This window comes from Nesoenas mayeri (assembly GCF_963082525.1).
Source record: "Nesoenas mayeri genome assembly, chromosome: 26".
Taxonomy (NCBI): Eukaryota; Metazoa; Chordata; class Aves; order Columbiformes; family Columbidae; genus Nesoenas; species Nesoenas mayeri.
The window spans coordinates 3,291,453-3,312,548 of NC_137552.1; the positions used below are offsets into that span (position 1 = coordinate 3,291,453).

The 21,096-nt window shown below is 50.5% G+C and overlaps 1 protein-coding gene across 1 annotated transcript; it reads left to right on the forward strand.

Moving 5' to 3' along the window:
• Nucleotides 1–780: 780 nt before the first annotated feature.
• ZNF652 (zinc finger protein 652) lies at nucleotides 781–20,631 on the forward strand. The gene is made up of 6 exons (XM_080360027.1): nucleotides 781–1,031; nucleotides 11,051–12,198; nucleotides 15,326–15,473; nucleotides 15,784–15,899; nucleotides 17,842–17,986; nucleotides 18,359–20,631. Exons 2-6 carry the CDS (start codon nucleotides 11,290–11,292, stop codon nucleotides 18,868–18,870), a joined length of 1,830 nt encoding a protein of 609 aa, XP_080216153.1. The 5' UTR covers nucleotides 781–1,031; nucleotides 11,051–11,289; the 3' UTR covers nucleotides 18,871–20,631.
• The last annotated feature ends 465 nt before the right edge of the window (nucleotides 20,632–21,096 follow it).

Consider the following 21,096-nt stretch of genomic DNA (forward strand, 5'->3'; position numbering starts at 1 on the left):
CTCCCTCATACACCAGGCCTGGGCCCTGCAGGTGGGTGTAATCAAGAAACCACAGGCCAGAGTTAAGTAGTTATTACTTGGAGGGGAGAGGAGGGTTTGAACAGTGGGAGCTGGGGTTTGGCACAGCAGCAGAAGCAGCCGGCTGCTCTGGCTGGGGTGAACCGGACAGGGCCTGAGCGCTGGGTCTTACCTGGCTCCTGAGGGTGGCTCTGTGACCCGCAGCCCAGGCCGCTGTGTGAGGCGCTATCCCCGCGCACCGGTGAGGAGCGGGGCCCCGGGGCCTGACACCGGCCCGGGCTGCGAGCAGAGGCCTTCACCGGCGCGGGCCGGGGTGAGCCGCAGCCTGCCCGGCTCAGCTGACTGCAATTAGCGCGGCCGCTCTAATTACCCCAGCGGGTAACGGGGGAGCGGCCCCTCCTCCCGCCTCACCTGTACGCCGCGGGGCGCCGGTCCGGCGCATGCGCACCACCCCCCCCCACCCCCCCGCCTCACCTGCGCCGCGCGAGGTGAACAGCGCGAGGGGGGCGCGCGGGGCGACCGCCCGACAGCGCATGCGCCCCTGCGCCGGCGCGCGCCGGCCCCCCTCCCCTCAGCCTATGGGTGTCCCGCGTGCGCACCCCCCTCCCCCCCCCCCCCCCCCCCCGCCTCTCCCCGTGCGCGCGCGCGCGCGCGCTCCCCCCCGCCCCGCGCGGCAACCGCCTCCCCGGCGCGCGCCCGCAGCCGGGACACGCGCGCGCGCGCGTGCGCGCGGCGGAGTCGCGAGACCGGCGGCGGCGGCGGCCACGTAGCGCTGCGGAGGGAGCGCGAGCCGCGTCCGCCCGCGGGGCCTGCGCGCGGGACCAGGCGGCGGCCGCTCCGGCGGGAGAGGGGCCGAGCGCAGGGCCAGGCCGCGCCGGGAGGGACCGGCCGCCCTGCCCGCCGCCCTCCCGCCTCGCCGCCTCCGCCCGCCCTCCGCCGCCTCGCCCGTGCCCCCCTCCCCTCGCCGCCCGGCATGGAAGGCGGCGGGGGCGGCCCTGAGGGGATCGGCCTGGGTGAGTGCGGGGCCGCCCGCTCGGCCGGGATCCCCTTCCCCGTTCTCCTCGGGCCTGGCGGGGCCGCCGAGCAGCGCTAGGCCCGGCCGGGGGTGGGTGCCGGAGGGAGCGGGGCAGAGCCGCCTCCCGGCCGGGGAGGGAGCGGGCTGGGCGGGGGGGGAGCGCCGTGCGGGCCCGGGGAGCGGCCGGGAGCCCCGCGGGGGCGGGGGAGCCCCGGGGGTGCCCGGGAGGGGCTGTGCCACCTGCCGGGGGAGGGAGCGGAACCGCACCGAGCGGGGCCACGCAGATCCCCGCCGGCCTCGCACCCTCTCCGCGGTCTGTCCCGCCTCGCCCGCTCCGGGTCCCCGCACTGCGGGGGCGCGACTGAAACGCACCCGCCGGAGGTGTCACCGGGAGCGGACACGGGCCGGTAGCGGCTCCAGCGGCGGGGCTGGGGGGAGGAGAGAAATCGGATGTTTTCTTTCTTCCTCTGCCTCTTGCTCGAGTACGTTCCCCGGTGCTCCCCGGCCAGATGTTGTGCTGTGTGCGTCCGGGGGGTCTGCGGTTTGGTTTGATTTTTAATGGGCAACTTTTGGTGCCGTGGATGTGTCGGTACAGGTATTGTTACCTGAAAGACGTGCCGAAGGATCGCGTATCTCTTTGGTCTTGGGTGTATTATATAAGTCTCTTAAATCACAACTGAGTTTTGGCATCTTGTGCAGGAGAAGTGATTGAAGTCAAAGCGAGGGAAGTGCTGCAGACATACAGGGTGTGAGGAACGTGCGTTTTCATCCTTCCAGGGGATGACCTGAGCTGTATTGTTCTGGGAACAGCAACTGCCACATGCTTTGTTGACAGTGGTGTATGCGCGGTGGATCAGGACGGCGATGGGTCTGTGTGCGGGATGAAGGAGCGTGGGTTTGTCAGGGGTGCACCGTGATTTGCCACCGTGCTCATTGCAGCTCGATTGTTGGTGTGTAGCACTTGGGTGCTCGTTCTCTGGAGGTTTCTGGTGCGTGGTGCTAACAAATCGCATTATATAGATGCAGGAACGTGAATGCCGGTGTGGTTAAAAAGGCTGTGGGGTAGGAAAACATCGTTTTTAAAGGATTTGGTTTGTACAACTGCATTAAATAAATGTTATCCATAAATAAGATCCCATCTCCCATCCTTGGTACCACGTGCTGTGTCGGTGCCTGATGGTGGAGGGGTGTACCAGTGCATATCTGAGATAGGCACAGGTATATTTAAGGTGATTACAAAACTACATGTCATCAGTGACCTATTTCTCTGTGGCACACTGTAACGTGCCTCATCAAAGAACACTTTTCTTCCTAGCCCCACAAAATAGACGTAATTGGAAGGAAGTACCAACCAATTGAGAAGATGGATGTGTTTTCTAGCAACCTGATTCTGAGGATTGTTACTGTATTAAAACATTTTATAACCGTTCTCATGGTTAAATTCCTACAACACAGAGCAGCTGATCTCTTAATGTATTGTGCTGTGAAACAGCTCTCTCCATACAAGATCCAGATTTTTGCTTCTGAAATGATGAAGTAAATTTTAAATAAAATAATATATATATATTTTTAAGACAATATTAGTTTACATTTTCCTAAATATGCGCTATTTGGGGTTTTTTTTCAGAATCTTATTATATGAAAGTTTGGGCTTTTTTCCCCACGATAGTTAGAAAAAATGTGGATTTTTATGTGGAGGTCGTTTTATGATCATGAAGTTATGCGCTTTAAGTATGAAAGCAGCCACTGAGCAGCTCGTGTGTGCAGCTGAGATCACCCTGTGATGTCCCGAGGCCGCATGGCTGAGTTATTTCAGACACCACTTTCCAGTAAGTCTGTAGTTTTTAACCTGCTCTCTCTGTGGATCCAAATGCCTGACATCCAGCTGTTTCCACTGTAAATACCAGGATACTGTTTTCAAAACTTTGCAATGACTCCTTTATTGTATCAAAAGTCTAAATAACTAATCTCTGTTAACACAAAGGGGCGTTTTGTCTAAAGTGACAATTTTTTTGCCTTTGAGAACATTGGAATAAAAATATTATTTGTTATTGGAGTTGCAAACGCTGTTTAAAAACATACTCCAGCAGCTCCAGCCCGTTCCCAGTTGCAGCTCCAGCCCGTTCCCAGTTGCAGCTCCAGCCCGTTTCCATTGCAACTCCAGCCCGTTCCCATTGCAGCTCCAGCCCGTTCCCAGTTGCAGCTCCAGCCGCTCTTCCCCAAGAAGGTTTCAGATCATTCAGCGCTTTGTGCTGTCTTGCTCTCCCGTTTCTGTATTTTTAAGATTTGAAATTTGATTGTTTCAGTAGAAAAGTGATTTTCAGGAATGAATATGAAAGACAAGCGGGCCTGCTTGGAGATAGGTTACTGGAATTAGGATCCAGATTCACATTTGAGACAAAACCTGTTAAACCAATTTGATTCTGTCCCAGGTACTAAATACAAGTGACCAGGAAGTTCTGCAGGTGGAATTTTGGAGGCATATTTGTGGTACCTCTGCCAAGACAGACAGCCTGGTAGGACAAGGTAGTAGACCTTTGCTTTTCTTACAAGCAGAAAGTTTCGTAGTTAAAAATTTATAGATAAGCGTCCATGGATCCACACACCATCTTTTATGGGAAAGTTGTACGCAAAACGTTGCAAATATTTGGGTTGGAGCGTAACTGAGTCTTGCAGGTGCAGACGCTCGCTAGGACTCTGCGTTTCCTTGGGCTGCCTGCTCGGGAGCGCAGTAAAATCTGTGCTCGACGCCACAGTTGCTTGCAGGTCATGCTTATTTAAGCCTTTTCAGTGCTTATGTGATGAACAGGGAATTGTGAAATGTGTCTTAATAGTGCCGTCTGAAGACAAATCGCATACGGTGGCACCTGTGAACTTTGCTGGCAGAAGGCAGGTGATTTCTAAGCAAGCCCGGCTGCTGTTGGTGTCGTTGTCCTGGCTCCGCAGGTACTGTCACGCCTGGCTCGCTCAGAGTTTTGGACACTTGCTGAACACAAGTATTTATGGTTTGTGAGTGATGCAGAGATTTCTTGCTATGCGTGTTTTAAAGCAGCAGCTTTCCTTCCCGCTCATACCTGTGTCGTTTTTGGGTTCTGTCCTAACAAACGGCACCGTTCTGTACTGTGATCGGAGCTCTGTCTTTAATTCCAGTAACTTTCCCTTTTTTGCTCTTTCAGGCTAGCAAATTAGAGGTATTTCTGACGTCAGTGGTGCGGTCAGATTCAATGCCCTGAAGAAAATACACATTGTAGTGTATAGATGTGACTTCCCAAGTCTTTAGCGGGGCAGAAACGTATCCTGATCAACGTTATTGCCTATGTCATGTAATAGTAAAAATGGCTGCTGAGAATCTCCAGTTTGCTCTATTGTAACGTGCATCTCTTGCATCATTCGTTTCACACTTAGCAGCTGCAGGACTAAATCTATTAGTCAGAGTGAAGTGCTGTGCTGACTGCATTTCAAAGCTCTGAAGGAAATTATGTCCTGAATTTAATTGCAACTTTTTACCAGGAAGTTTTGTTTTAACACATACCTCGTTGCACTTTTCTTCTTCCACTCGTACCTTTCAAAACTCATTCCAATTCTTGTGCTTTCCTGTTTGCTGTCTTCTCACTTTATTCTTTATTACGCTGTTTTCTCCTGCCTTTTTAAAAACTCTTTCCTAGACCAGTGTGTTTTCTTTTCCCTCTCTCAGATTTTCACCTGCAGAGTTCTTGATGAAGGATCCTGCCTTCTACTTATCTGTGATGAGTTACCTAGCCCACTTATGGTGCTATAAAATCATTTAACGTAATCTCTCCTGTGCACAACTGACTTCTATTATCCAGCACTCCAAGCACTTCAAATTCAGACAATAAGATGGAGTTAATTATCCCTGCTGTTGGTGGACACCCTTCTTCCCTTCGCACAAATAACCCCAGTCTTACTGAGATGCTTCCCTGTCTTGCTTAGGATGATAAGGAGCGGTTGGTCCTTTTTGCCAAGAGGGAAAAGAAACATTTTGGTGCTTTTTTCAAGTGTTCTATCTCTCACCCTGAGACTGTACAGATGGCATCTTGTTGCTGAGATGTGGAATTCCTGCACCCCCGAGCAGGTGAGCTGGTTTGGAGAGCCCATCCAGCTGAACATTTATCCCAAGGGATGGTTGTTTGCCAGGCAGACTGATCTCCCAAGGCATCTCGCCTTGCAACCATAGGAATGCCAGCGTTGGCGTATAAATAGGGAAAGAGTGTACGGCCTTCTTTGGCATCCAGACAGGCTTGGATCAGATTAAAATGAACAAATAACTTTGGCCTTAACTGATAATTGTCCTCACTTTGCCCAGAAGGAAATTTGAATACAAAGCGGAGATAAGATGTCCATAGCTGCATAGTGAATTAGAGGAAAAACTGGGAATACAAACAGCGGGCAGAGTATTTGTGGCTGAGGCCGGAGGTTGCGATGGAGCTGCGGTGACGCAGGGCCAGGTTTGTCACACCTCTGAACCCCTGTAGGGATGGGGGTGAGCAGGGCTGGGAACACTTTTGGTTTCCAAAGGTGGAATAGGTGCCAACAGGAGTTCTCCTAAAGCACTGGTACTTGGTCAGCACTTCTGGGAAGCTGATACATTTGTGTGTTGTTAAACGCACTTTGTTAAATTATGTAAATATTAAAAAAGCAAGACTGACTGTTTTTCCAAAAGCATCTAAAGCAAGCTGTGTGTGTAACGTTTCAGGAGATTGAGGAGCTCCAAACAAGGCAGTAATGGGCGGTGAAGATAACCACAGCCAGCGGTGCGCAGGAGCGCTGTGACATTGGGCGAGGACAAACACAATGGGGGAGCTTTGGTGTTGGCACGTTTAGACTTTGTCAACACCTGATTACTTGAACTTCTCCACAGTCCTTCCAGGACAGCAGATCTGCTGGTGACTGTTCTGGATGGAAAGGTTTATTGGTTCTGGTGTCAGCTCACCCCAAGGAGAAAGCCCTTCCCTGCATACTGACCGCAGATGCAGGTTCCCCCGCATTTCCCTTGCTGGGCAGACAATTGACGTGGCTTTGAGCTCCCAACTGATCCCCATCTGCATATTCAGAGCCGCAGATACACATCTAGCAAACAATGCGAAAGAAGTGCGGGTCCTGATGAGAGATTTCCTCTAACTTTGTTAGTGTAATCATGTGCAATCTTAGAGTAAGCTAGTGATGTTTAATAAGAAGTGGAATCACTGGCATCTTTGCATATAAATGGATGGTTTCACATCTTAGTGCAGGTTTTACTAGTCTTCCAGATTTGTACGCAGATAATGATGAAAGCAAGAGTTTTTCAGGCAAAAAGGAATCTTGCCACTGAACAAGAAGAAGAAAGAAAAGCGTTGAGGTTTGTGCTGTCGTGTCTCAAACTAGTTCATAGCCAACAGAAAGCTGATTGCAAAAGCTGAGGGATTATAACGCTGCTGAATTCTGAAATGGCAACCTCTGAAACTATTTTCTGTGGAGATAATGCTTGAAAAAATTCCAGATTCCCAGTTCTGGAAATCACTGGTTTGAAAGCCTTTGTCCCTCAAACCAGATTGTTAGATACAGCCAAATAAATCATCTTAAGAAATGGAAAAAGCCTGAAGCTTTTTTATCATAGTTTTTATGTTTTAGCTGCAGGATATTATATAAGGCATTTTTCTGGAATTGGAAATCTGGTCTGCTTCATTTTCCATTAGACTTTTAAAGACTTACAGGCAAATGGCCAGCTCCATGCAGTGAAAATATGTTGCTTGCTGAGTTAGCAAGATACCTATCGTAGATTATTTGAGAAATGGTGGAAACAAACAGTTGGAGGATGGGACAGTGTAGGTGCCGTACGGCACCTTGGGCTGTCACACACCCGTCAAACACCCTTCTGCCCAGGCCTTTATTTGGAGAACCGGACGGTATTTATTCACTCCCCAGCCTTTTGTTTCCCTGCCAAGACTCCCTGCAATACTGGCATTGCTGCCAACGTTGTTGGGTTTTTATGATGTCCGTGTCGGTTTGCTTACTTGTAGCAAGACGAATGCATTTGGGACAGAAATGCCCAAATATGTGGCATAGCTTTAATATCACCAAAATCCAAGCCGCAGGGCCACGTACCATTTCATGTCTGATCTTTTCTATGAGTGGATGGGAAAACCTGTTCCAAGTGCATTTTGAGCTTGCAGTGAAGAGAGTAATATTGTCTGGTTTTCACAGAACAATCGCAGGAATTGGGAATGCTGTTTCCACATCTCCCCTCGCCGTGTCAACCGTGTTCCCAAAGTCAGCAAAGTCCCTCGCCCTAGCAGGTCCCTGCTCCCTCCTTTCCTCAGCTCTGCGGTGCTGACCCCACTCAGATCCATCTCCAGGGGACAGGACAGACCTTGCTCCCTCCTTTCCTGCAGCTCTGCGGTGCTGACCCCACTCAGATCCATCTCCAGGATCCAGGACAGACCCCGCTCCCTCCTTTCCTGCAGCTCTGCGGTGCTGACCCCGCTCAGATCCATCTCCAGGGTCCAGGACAGACCCTGCTCCCTCCTTTCCTCAACTCTGCGGTGCTGACCCCACTCAGATCCATCTCCAGGGTCTAGGACAGACCCTGCTCCCTCCTTTCCTGCAGCTCTGCGGTGCTGACCCCACTCAGATCCATCTCCGGGGGACAGGACAGACCCTCAGTCCCAGTCAGTCTTTATTTTGCATTTACATGGGCTTGAGCACTCACTCATAGAGATGCAAAAGCCCTGAGGATGTGCTGACTGGGGCTCTGCCTGGAGATAAAACTTACCACTTAAGAGCATATTTTCTGGTTTTTTGCATATAAAGGAGCTGAAATGCACAAGAAAGGAGTGATTGTACGCTGATATAAATAATTCCCTCTTGTGTTAAAGGCCTGATTACCATCCGCTGACATGATGTAACTCGCACCAGATGTGTTTTCCCACTGAGCGGGAGCCGCTGGGCCTCTGCACTATTCTGTTTCATGCACCTGTTCTGCAAACTGTGCAAGTGCAGTGAAACTTTATTCTGTTTTTTCCCCGTGCTCTGAAACATTGCTGATAAATTGAGCTGCAGGTGACGGCACCGTTTCACAAACACCGCGTGTTTTCCCGTTGCAATCTCTACGCATTTCTTGCTAATACGCTGCTCAGAATTCACGTTGCCCAAGCGCTGTAGCGAGGAAGCGTTGATGCTGTGATACTTTGAGGGACGTGCTGCAGAGCTGTGTTGCTCACAGCCGGCTGGGAGAAGCAGCATTGGCCTTTCCATCGTGTTTGGCAGGACTCGGATCGCAGGTGAGATGAAGGTGTGGGATAGCGGGGCCGTCAGGCTGGTCCTGCTCAGGGCACGCTGAGGACGTGTCATGTAAAGCCGTGAACCTCAGCGTATGGCGCTCACTCTGTGCCCATTTCCAGGGCAGGTAATGCTGCCAGCGCTCTCTGCTCCGTCTGGCTCTATTTTTAGCACAGATAAGGTGAAGAGATGCGGTTTTTGTTCAGAAGAAAGCGCTGTGTGCAGCGCGGCTCCCACGGGCACGTGCGGCTCCACCTACACCCCTGGCTGCACCTTGGGCTGAGCCTTTCATGTTCACAGGCTTGCGAACCTTTCTTGTGTGATCTCTGATTACTAAGTGTTAGTGTAGGTTCATTGTGCTCGTAATACAGTTATTCCTCAGTTTTATGTCTTCATAGGCTTCTTTCAGTTTGCTTTGAAACTGTGTGTCCTTTTTACGTTTTGATCAGACCCTTTTGAAGTGCGTCTGAAATTCATCCTGTGAGCCCAAACTGTTTGGCATCCTTGGAAATACTCTCTTAGAAACAATATTTTGGGCAGTATTTGAAGCCCTTTCTCTCAGAACTGTCCACAGTCTGGTCATGCACTGTGTGCACTGAATGTATAGGAAGGGCTCTGCTTGATGCTGTGTGCATTAAACATATAGGGAGGGCTCTGCTTGATGCTGTGTGCATTAAACATATAGGGAAGGCTCTGCTTGATGCTGTGTGCATTAAACATACAGGGAGGGCTCTGCTTGATGCTGTGTGCATTAAACACATAGGGAGGGCTCTGCTTGATGCCGTGTGCATTAAACATATAGGGAGGGCTCTGCTTGATGCCGTGTGCATTAAACATATAGGGAGGGCTCTGCTTGATGCTGTGCGCATTAAACATATAGGGAGGGCTCTGCTTGATGCTATGTGCATTAAACATACAAGGAGGGTTCTGCTTGATGCTGTGTGCATTAAACATATAGGGAAGGCTCTGCTTGATGCTGTGTGCATTAAACATATAGGGAGGGCTCTGCTTGATGCTGGTGGAAAGCTGCGGCTCCCTGGAGGGCCCGGGCACTGTGCTCAGAGCGACAGTGGGTTGTTGGTTCTGCACAGTGAAGTGGTTTCGAGACCAAACAGCTTTGATAACTTAAAATAAGCCCCTTTGTTGTTTTCATTTGAAGTGGCACGGTGTTCATACTAAGTGGTTTATTATACAGAATATTCCTTAAACGAGCGGAGGTGAAGTGACGGCAGGATGTGTAAAGAGAATAATTCAACTTTGAGTAAGTGCAGGGCGGAGGTAAAGCAAAGATTCCTTTTGGTGACAAGTTTTTGCCCTTTCTGGCTGTCCAGCAGTATTTTGAGAGCGATATTTTCTTAACGTTCCCCATTTGCTGCTGCAACTTGAGAGACGCTTCATATGCTGAGGAAATAATCGGGTATCATTTTCTACGTGACATCGTGACTTTCTGAGCCTCTGAATAATTCATTAGATTTTGTTAAAGGAAAAGCTAAACTAATATATATATATATATATATATATATATATATATATAAATTGTATCTGAATCCATTTGGATGGAAGTTATTGCATTTGTAGTGTGGAGAGTATGTTAACCCGGTAGGATGTGGAAGGAAATTCATCATAAAAATCCCCATCTGTAACACTGCTTTCGGTTGGTTGGTTTTTATTGTTGCTGCAATACTCATAAAGAAATGGTGAGGCTGTTGTGCAAAATCCGAGTGTTTCATACCTGTGCTGGACTCAGCCCAAGTGGAGCCCCAAGGACGTTTCCAGACTCCGGCTGGGGATCCACTTTTCTTCACATGGAGCTGCTCGGTCCATCTGTGTTTTGTTGGGGCCCTTCCTTGTCCTCTAGTCATGGGATGTTTCTTAGGCTCTGTCCTAAATTCCCTCCTGCATCCTCTAGTCGCAGGTTTAGTTCTGAGTGTGCTGTTTGGTCAGGAGTTCCAACGTATTTGGTTTGATCCACACAAACGTCTTGGCTTGGTGTTGTAATGCTGCGCCCTCAAAATGTAATTGTCCCGGTGAAAAATAGATTTGAGAGCTTAATTACTTGTATTCATTAGGGATCACGTGGTGGTTTTTGCAAGGGGAAGTTAACGCTGTCCTGGTCCAGTTCCAGCTTGGATAACTGCAAGTGAGATTTAGACGGGCAAATGTAATATTGTTTGGCTGCCGCACTGAGGAATGAGCAGCTGGGGGAAGGGAGAACGAGACAAAAGAACAAGTGCCTTAAATCAGGAGGCGGTGTGAGGATCTCCGAGGTGGAAACGCGCGGGGGACACGGTGTTCCTGATGTGATTTAGTGTCTCCATTGAAATTCTTCATGCAGATCGTGAAGGGAGCGCTGTGTGGTGGACGTGCCCGCTGTGGGGCAGGACGGGGGGTTTCTGTGCAGGGGTGAGCCGGATTGGGGGGCAGCGCTTTGGCAGAACCAGGAGGCACATTGGCCGCTGTGGGTGATGTTTGTGGGGTGCAGAACGTTCATTCTGAGATGAGGAACCTGCCTTGCGCATCTTGGGAGCCCAGCAAGAGTTTTGACCCCCCAAAAGGTGCATGTTTGTACCTGAGTGGCAATTTTGCTGGAGGTGGTGCTGCAGGACCCCAGCAGATACAGCACAGACATAATACACCCTGTGCTTTACCCCAGTTGTATGATACAAACTCAAAAGAGCTTGCTGAAGAATCTAGTGATTTTTTTTTTTAAATTGACTTTGTTTTCTCTCTTGTCTTTTATAGATAAAATGTTCAACGGTTCCTTGGCAACTTTCTCCAGAAGAATAATTACTACTGCTCTGCTCTTGCCATAATACCAGAATTCCGTGACCTACACATCAGTGCTAAACACCAGCAGAGAATCGTGTTTTGTTCATTCTGTGTAGATGGAACAGGCGTCGGTCTTGAGAGCCCACCCTGATTTAAAGCTGCTTACTTGGTTTTCTGGGATTAAAGGTGCTCCATGAATCAGGGCCCCCCAAATGAGTCAAACAGCCAATTCTTGCCAACAGTTGGTTGAAAGCTGCACGGCGCATGTAGCAGGGATGGCGCAGGAGGACGGTCGCCGCGGGCAAGTGCCACCCCCATTCTATCACGGTGCCAGCCAGGAGCTCGACCTGTCCACCAAGGTGTACAAGAGGGAGTCAGGAAGCCCGTACTCGGTGCTGGTGGACAGCAAAATGAGCAAACCGCATCTCCATGAGAGAGAGGAGCAGCCGTATTTCAGGGAGAACAGATCGGTAGGAGAGGTCCGGGCTGTGAAAGAAGACAGAGAAAACTCTGGCGACTCTGAGGAGGAAGAAGAGGAGGAAGATGAAGTGACTTACAAAAGGGAGCAGATTATAGTAGAGGTAAACCTTAACAACCAAACATTAAATGTATCAAAAGGGGAGAAGGGTGTCCCCTCCCAGTCCAAAGAGACTGCTGTTCTTAAGACCAGCAGTGAGGAAGAGGAGGGTGACAGTGGGGAAGAGGCCACTGAAGACAGTAGTGATTATGAGGAAAATACGAGGCAGAAGAAAAAAGAGGAAAGAGTGGAAAAAGTTAGTGTTGCACAAAGGAGAACAAGGAGAGCTGCATCTGCTGCAGCAGCCACAACTTCCCCATCACCCAGAACTACAAGGGGTCGTAGAAAGAGTGTGGAGCCCCCCAAGCGTAAGAAGAAAGCTGCAAAGGAGCCCAAGGCACCTGTGCAGAAATCAAAGTGTGAAGAGAAGGAGACTTTAACCTGTGAGAAGTGCCCCAGGGTGTTTAACACACGCTGGTACCTGGAGAAGCACATGAACGTCACTCACAGGCGCATGCAGATCTGCGACAAATGTGGGAAGAAATTTGTGCTAGAAAGTGAGCTGTCCCTTCACCAGCAAACAGACTGTGAAAAAAATATCCAGGTAGGTTTGCTCACCTGCTTGCCAGATTTCCAGACCTTCTGTCGTGCCCTGGATACACCTGGCGGACACTTCAGAGGGGGAAATCTTTTGTGCAGACCAGGTTCTGACCGAGACCTTGTCTCTACGTATCAACACTCTGGTGTCTTCCGAAAGACGTAAATTGCAGGGAACAGTGTACGCCTGACGTCTGCTCCGGCAGAGCTGCTCTGGTATTGAACCGCGAGTTGGGGAGAACGCAAAGCTCCTTTAGCGAGTGTCAGACTCAGGAGTAACTGCCCTGAAAACAAGTGCCTGTGCAGCAGAGTCCTTTGGCAGGAGAAACCTCCTTCCTCAGGCGCTGAGCACCTGCAGCTGCCGCTGGCCTCAGCGTTCAAAGTATTTCAGTGTCCTGAAACATAGTAGAGGTGAGGTTTCAGAGAACAGAATTGTGGCAGGTTGCTGGTATAGGAATCAGGACTTTGTACAATATCGGAGAGGCAAGCAGGTGAGAAAGAAACTAGTGCAGTCAGGGTTGGAACTGGTGTTAAAATGTAACGTTTTAATCCTACCGAGATAATGATATACAAGTGATGTACAGAAGCGTTCATGTGTGTGTACAAGTGTATGAATTCAGCAGCTAAAGCTGTTCCCGGGCCTGCCCTTTTCCCACTGTGAGAAGCTCAGTCAGTCTCACTGATAGCACACAGATCTCTGCTCTTTCTCACCAGAAGATTTGCAGCTTTTAATTTTATCCAACAATGGAAGCCTGTGTTGTAACAGAACCATTCTGAAGTTTTGCTTGTGGAAAGAGTTCCAGAGTTTCTGATTCATGTGCGGTTTGTACTTTGCTCGCAGGCGCCCGCGTTCTGGTGTAACTGGGGGCACTGTTGTTTTATCTGGTGGCTCCAGTGTGAGGTTTTGCCGTGTTGAACTGGGCACGGTGTTGCCACCTCCTCCTGAAATCACCCCAGCACAGAGCAGCTGGAGCTCGACTTCTGGCAGCTGAAATGGTGACAACTTATAAGGCAACGAGGGGTTTTTTTTTGTCTGTCCAGTGAGTTTTACCAGCAAGATTTAAGACTTTTTTGTTTGTTTGCTAAAACGCTGAACTGACTTGGTATTCAGTTCTCACTGTGTGAGAGACAGATGAAATATTTATTGCTATTTCTCTTTGCCGTCAGACCCCAATGCAGCTCTGTATAACGCTACGCTATTTTTCCTTATATTTCAGCTCGGAGGAGGAAGACTGAAGGAAGGATTATAATATAAGATAATGAGTCTTGAGCTAGTTACTAAAGTGCATAAACGCTTCAGTATGTCCTTGCCGTTTTTGCAATAAATACTTCCGAAGTTTACTGCAGGAGAGAACATTTGAATGTAAATTTAAGGAATGTCCGGTCATCCAGGTGGCTCGTTCACTGCCTAAAATCTCTTGGCTTTAACAGAAATTAACGAGTGGTTTGTGTGTGGTTACAGAGTGCAGGATGATCCTGAAATCCATGGGCCCACACGCTTGTGTCCCAAAGTGAAAGGAAAAGAAGAAATCATAGAAATTGTGGTTTATTTCCAGTACCAGAATCCGGTCCAGAAACTTTCCCAACTACTTGTAGTGCCAGAAGCACTGCTGGTCCTCTTCACCATAGATTCAGCAATTATTTTTGTCTGTCCTGAGATTTGGAATGTGTTTCACAGCTGCCTGCTAATTTGTTTTTATTACACTTGGCAAAGGGAGTAAGGGGATATGAGAGTTTTACATTAATGTAGGGTTTAATATGTCAAGGGGGATATGGAGCTTTGTCTCGGGGAAAGAAATGGTTCTGTTATGGAGTGGTAATTGAGCTGGTGAACGTGGCTGGCTCCTCTCTGTGCTCTTCATCTCCGTGATGGAATGTGTCTGTTTTCCCAGGTAATTTCTGGTTTTCATCCTTTCAAAATTAGCACTTTCTCAGGCTTTCCATTGTCATCTTACACCCTGTAGTAGCTCTCGGTACTGCGGATCCGAATTACTTGCTGCCGATTGTCAGTTCAATTGCAGACTCACTGCTCCGAGGGCTTGCGTCACCTGAAGCGGAGGGAGTTCTGATCATTTCTTAGCGCTGCTTTCATCTTTAAGGGCTTTTTTTCCCCGCAAAGACGCCAGTTTGTCCTCACAGTGGCTGCTGGCGGCTCTCCCGGAGTCAGCACAGCGGAGAAACAGCTGCGGGTGTTTGCTGGTCCTGCACTGACCCCCAGCCCTCCCGCCAGGGAAAGCAGGAACCTGGGGACGGACCCCGGACCCCAGACGTCCCAACAACTACCAGAAAACCAAGCCACGGTTCCTTCCTCTTCAGAGATGGAGGCGACCGAGCTTCCTCACATGAGTGTCTGCTGTCAAGTTTTACAACTGCGGTTATTCTGGAATTTTCAGAACGGCACGAGGATTTTTTTAATCAAGTCTTCAGCAAGAACTAACTATTGGAGAAAAAGAGGTGCATGAAAGCCCATGGATCCAGCTCATCACTGACTGTCTGGGTGTTTCACAGGAGCTGTGGGAAGAGATGAAAACATTTGCATGTTGTCATTTTAGACCTACAGTGCTGCTGATGCGTGTCAATGAAGAGTCAGAAGATGAAGGATGGAGGTGATGACTCGCTGTGGGCCCTGAGCGGCTCTGCAGCCTGCAGGATGGACGCTGCCCTGAGCCCGGCTCAGGATGAGCCTGGCCTAGGCCCTGCTGTTAGACCTGGCCTGGGCCCTGCTGTTATACCTGGACTGTGCAGGTTGCGGTGCTCGGGGCTGGACGGGCTGGAGGCATCGGGGTGGTCAGCACGTCCTCCTCCACGTCCGTGCGTCCGTCCGCGCCAACGGGGCCGTCGAGGGTGTGCAGCAGCTCGTGCGCTGCCCAGTTGTGGGAATGAGCGGGTGCGGGCCGGCGTGCTCTTCAGGTGGCACCAGAACAACACGTGTTCACATCCTCTAACCCTGCATGATCTGGCTTTGCTTAGGGTGTTGTTTCAAGTGTGAAACAGTAAACGTGAGCTGAGGTGCGGTGTGAGACAGTATACAGCATTCTGGCTTGTTCTGGGCTGCGTTTTGTCATGCAAGAGGAAGATAACTCCACAAACTTGAATCTAATTCAAACTTCCTTCTATTTATCCCATTCATTCAGTGCGTTTCCTGTAATAAATCATTCAAGAAGCTCTGGTCCCTCCATGAACATATCAAGATTGTCCACGGATATGCAGAAAAGAAATTCTCTTGTGAGATTTGTGAAAAAAAGTTCTACACCATGGCCCACGTGCGGAAACACATGGTTGGTGAGTTATTGGTCGTCGCTTCTGTTGATTCTGCCTCATTATGTGTCTTTGTGGTTCTTGCCTCATAAATGCTGTTTTGGGGAGAAAAATAATAAGGTGAATTAAGCTGTCTGAGCTTTATCCTTAGCTAAAAGTTCAAGACTGTAGTAGGGACAGCAAGCAGACTGTGTATGTCTGTGTGTGTGCTGATGTATATATGCTTACCAGCTGTACAGTACTGACCGTTTTCCTGCTCAGCACTGGAGAAAACAATTGGTTGAAGAACTGTTTGCATTTGAGTGACCCTCTGTACGTTACTGTCGTGTTGCAGCACACACCAAGGACATGCCATTCACATGTGAAACCTGTGGAAAATCCTTCAAACGCAGCATGTCTCTCAAAGTCCATTCCCTGCAGCATTCTGGAGAGAAACCCTTCCGATGCGAGGTGAGGCAGCGGCCGTTCGTGCCTTTAGATACAGCAGCGCGAGGCACCAAATGAGTGATGCTGTCAGTGGGGCACGTGGGTGAAAACGGAGTTGACGGGCTTGTGTGGGAGGTGCAGTTCTGTATAAGTTGGGGAAAGTTCTGTTGGTGCGGAGGGTGCAGCAGGAGCACACCCAGCAGGGACCGATGGGCACGTTGGGTTTGCTTTGCTGCCGCTGTCACACTGCTCTCAGTGAGCACACAGCACAGCAGGGCTGGAATCCCTCAGTGTTCATAGCAGAGCCTGCCCAGTGACTTGAAACAAAAGCAGGGACAGTAAAAATAAACAAAGAAATAAATAATAAGTAAATACAAGACACCACCTCACAGCAATAAGCGCCAGCTGCAGAGCAGGGCTGCAGTGCGGAGCGGCTGTTCTGCTGGTGAGCAGAGTCCTCTAGTGGGGACGTGCCGCAGGGATCCTGCTGGAGCTGCATGGCTGCTCTGCAGCGCCGGCACTGGCAGAGCCGCTGTGCTGCTGGTGTCACCGTCACCAGCAGAGCCACTGTGCTGCTGGTGTCACCGCATTGTCACCCGGCAGAGCCGCTGCGTTGCCGGTGTCACCACATTGTCACCCAGCAGAGCCTCTGTGCTGCTGGTGTCACCGCATTGTCACCCAGCAGAGCTGCTGTGCTGCCGGTGTCACCACATTGTCACCCGACAGAGCCTCTGTGCTGCCGGTGTCACCGCATTGTCACTCAGCAGAGCCACTGTGCTGCCGGTGTCACCATCAGCCAGCAGAGCCGCTGTGCTGCTGGTGTCACCACATTGTCACCCAGCAGAGCCGCTGTGCTGCCGGTGTCACCGTCACCCGGCAGAGCCGCTGTGCTGCCGGTGTCACCGCATTGTCACCTGGCAGAGCCGCTGTGCTGCTGGTGTCACTGCATTGTCACCCGGCAGAGCCTCTGTGCTGCCGGTGTCACCGCATTGTCACTCAGCAGAGCCACTGTGCTGCCGGTGTCACCATCAGCCAGCAGAGCCGCTGTGCTGCTGGTGTCACCACATTGTCACCCAGCAGAGCCGCTGTGCTGCCAGTGTCACCGTCACCCGGCAGAGCCGCTGTGCTGCCAGTGTCACCGCATTGTCACCCGGCAGAGCCGCTGTGCTGCTGGTGTCACTGCATTGTCACCCGGCAGAGCCGCTGTGCTGCTAGTGTCACCGTCACAGCCACTGTGCTGCTGATGTCGCCACATTGTCACTCGGCAGAGCTGCTGTGCTGCCGGTGTCAACGCATTGTCACTCGGCAGAGCTGCTGTGCTGCCGGTGTCACCGCATTGTCACCCGGCAGAGCCGCTGTGCTGCTGGTGTCACTGTCACTGGCAGAGCTGCTGTGTTGCCGGTGTCACTGCATTGTCACCCGGCAGAGCCGCTGTGCTGCTGGTGTCACTGTCACTGGCAGAGCTGCTGTGTTGCCAGTGTCACCGCATTGTCACCCGGCAGAGCCGCTGCGCTGCTGGTGTCACTGTCAGCGCGCAGAGCCGCTGTGCTGCTGGTGTCACCGCATTGTCACTCAGCAGAGCCACTGTGCTGCCGGTGTCACCATCAGCCAGCAGAGCTGCTGTGCTGCTGGTGTCACCGTCACTGGCAGAGCCGCTGTGTTGCCGGTGTCACCACATTGTCACCCGGCAGAGCCACTGTGCTACCGGTGTCACTGCATTGTCATCTGGTAGAGCCACTGTGCTGCTGGTGACACCCACATCTCTGACGGGCTCCTGGCTGCTCCCTGCTCCTTGCCAGCAGGCTTTTAGTGCAGACCCAGTTCTCCTCTCATTAAATAGCACGAATTCAGTGTCAGAGTGAGCGTCTGTGCGTGCACTAGTGCAGGTATCTGTTCCTTCGCATACCACTGCCTCGCTTCCCGCTGCAGGACACCCGAAAACGCGCCTGCTGATTTTCTCTTGCAGAACTGCGACGAGAGGTTCCAGTACAAGTACCAGCTGCGTTCCCACATGAGCATCCACATCGGGCACAAGCAGTTCATGTGCCAGTGGTGTGGCAAGGACTTCAACATGAAACAGTACTTTGATGAGCACATGAAAACACACACTGGTAAGAGCTTATTGGGAAAAAAACAAGTACCTCCAGCACAAAATCCTTCCTGTACTTCCAGCTGTATTCCCTTCCTTGGAATTGGGGATCAAAACTGTTATCCCCCCCTAGAAAATCAGACAGGAAAGGTTAATCTGTTAGCTTACTGTTAAATCGAACTGTCTGTCCTGTGATTTGCTGGGGGGAAAATGAGAGGTTGGGCTTCCTTCCTTTTTATTGTGGTTTGAAGGATTTCGTAAAGACCGAGGGCTCCTGTGCAGCAGTTGCCTCGTTATCTGCTGCAGGCAGCGGGCACGGTGGGTTTGAGAGGCCGCAGGTTGTTTGCAGAAGTACGGTCAGTGTGAGCAGGTGTTCCGTGTCTGTGCTCGGCAGGAGAGAAGCCCTTTATCTGTGAAATCTGTGGGAAAAGCTTCACCAGCCGCCCAAACATGAAGAGGCACCGCAGAACTCACACGGGGGAGAAGCCGTACCCCTGCGACGTGTGCGGCCAGCGGTTCCGCTTCTCCAACATGCTCAAGGCGCACAAGGAGAAGTGTTTCCGCGTCACCAGCCCCGTCACCGTGGCGGCCGCTGCCCAGATCCCGCTGTCCGTGACTTCTGCCGCCGCGGTCCCCGCCGCGGTCAACGCGGCCGCCGCCCCCGCGCCCCCCGTCAGCCTGAACCCCGTCAGCACGCTGCCCCCGCGCCCCATCCCGCACCCCTACTCGCACCTGCACCTCCATCCTCACCCGCACCACCCGCACCACCTCCCGGTGCCCCCGGTCCCGCACCTGCCGCCGCCTCCGGCTCTTTTTAAGAGCGAGCCCTTAAACCACAGGGGCCAGAGCGAGGACACCTTCCTGCGGCACCTGGCAGAGAAAGGCAGCTCGGCACAGCACCACTGACCCAGCGCAGGATCCTGATTCTTCCCTTGAACCGGTTCAGAAACGAGGAAACGCTGTTCTGGATCAGCAGCGCTCGTTTGAACCCGGGAACCGACAGGACCGAGACCCGATTTGCTTGAGTTTTACTGGTGACTTTTATAAATTTCAGATACTGAGACTTGTGGAATTTTATAATTTCATATCAGCTGATGAGGTATGCTTGCTTTTATATCCTGGACTTCTCCTCAAAGAGGAGACAGGCCTGGTTTTCTTTGTACTAATCGGGAAGGCTGTGAGATTAATACAGAGCATTAATTGTATCACTGTGTATCGTAATGGATTCCTTTCAGCTTTTGGTGCCGGCTATGGAGTGAGCCAGCCACGTATCACAGTATATTTGAGCATTATAAAGAAAGGCAAAAAAGTTTCTTGTTTGTGTAGCTCTCCTAACACACTCTTTATTTTACTACAGAAATTATTTTAGAGTTTTTTGTATAGACCTATTTAGTAGTCTGTTTCTAAAATGAAATGTATTTCAATAAGCGGTGTAATTTTTTCAGTGTAGCTGGACCTATGTTGTATAATAGATAAATTTTTATAATCATCAAAATGTGATTCTTAAAAGATGCATATAGCTTCTATAGTTAAAGTTATTCTTACAACCATACAAATTCAAAGGTGCTTCAGAGAAGAAAGGAACCTGAGAGTCTCTGGAAGGTCATGTTGGTTTCAGAACTTTACGTAATTTATTTTAGTAGAGCTTTGTTTTTTCCTTCTAACCGTACCGTTTCCCTTTTCACAGTCTCTGTTCAGCTGTGGGGCCGCGCTGCTCCTGCTCCTGTTCCTTTGGAGCTGGGAATGGGATCGAGCGCTGCTCTTCGGGTCGCGTTGTGGGATCCCCGGAGCTGTGAGGACGGGGCTGCGGGAGGTGCTGAGTCGGGTGTTTGTGCTGGGTGGGTTGGAAGGGCTGCAGTGAGACAGGTGGGTCAGTCGCATCGTTCAGGAGCTGCCGCGGCGCTGTGGGTACCCATGGAGCTCCAACCATGGGACGGTCTCCAAGGCCTGGAGTCTCACGTTGGGCAAATCCAGCAGTTGTAGGGTAGGAAACTCTGAATTGTTCCTAATCCCAGGAGGTGACGAGGGGAAAGGACAAGTTTAGTGCAGGGCTGGGGGCTGGGACGCCGGGTCTGTCGGGTTTAACCCCAAGGAGCTGTTGCTGAGTCAGGTTTGTGCTTCTCTCCAACTAAAATAAATACAGCAGCGTTATGCAATCTGGGGACTTGGTGCCACCTTCAGTGAAGACAGAGACCCCATGTACTGTAAGTCCTCTTTTTCTTTAAATCCCTACTCTTCTGTGCTGCTTTTTCAATGAAATCCCAGCGAACGGTGTGTCCAGAGATCCGTGGGGGAGGTGTCGACCCTCCCGTTCTGCTCGGTGATGAACTAGACTTGTGTGACAAATGCAATTAATGGTTTTTCAAGAGAGCAGAGGCGGTGGCAATCCTGCCCAGCGTGACTTTTGCTGCTGAGCGCTGTGTTTGAACCACCACGTCTCTCTCTGTGGAGAACTGGCTCCTCCGTTGGTGTTTTCCACTTTTCTACCACCTAATCGTTAACGTTGGGTTTTTCATAACTCGCATAGGAAACTTTAGGAACCAGAAAGGGCAGTTTTGGCCCAACAAACCTACTAATTTTTGAGTGAGCTGAAACCCTTTCCAGCATTTCTGAAAAATAAAGCAATGGTTTTTTAAATGTTTTCTCTAGAATATTTATATGCACTCCCTTACCTTCTAGAAGAAAAAGCCAGTTCTGACAGTGATTTACCCTCATGATGACTGTTATATTTCCTGCGGCTGCTCCGCCCCGGGGTTCTATGCATTCCACGTCACATTTGCAACTGCGTTTCTGTTGTGCCACTAATTGATGGTCAGGCCTGTTAATAAATGATTTTTAAATGCTAAAAAAAATTATTGGTAAATCAATTGTATTCCAGTTTTGCAAAATGATTTTCTTCTCAATAAATTTACAGTATTAGGCTGCTATTCAGAATTCTAAAATCTGGGACAGTTTCTTTTCTAGTGTTTAGTTCACAGCAATGATACACCTTGTGTTTTTTTTCCTTCCGAGACTTATGAAGTTCCCTTCTGCGGAAGATTAAACTGTCTGAGCCGCGTAACTACAGCCCGTGGTGGTTTGACACGATGCCAACAGGTTCTCCTGGTTACCTGGGACACACCTGGAGAGCGG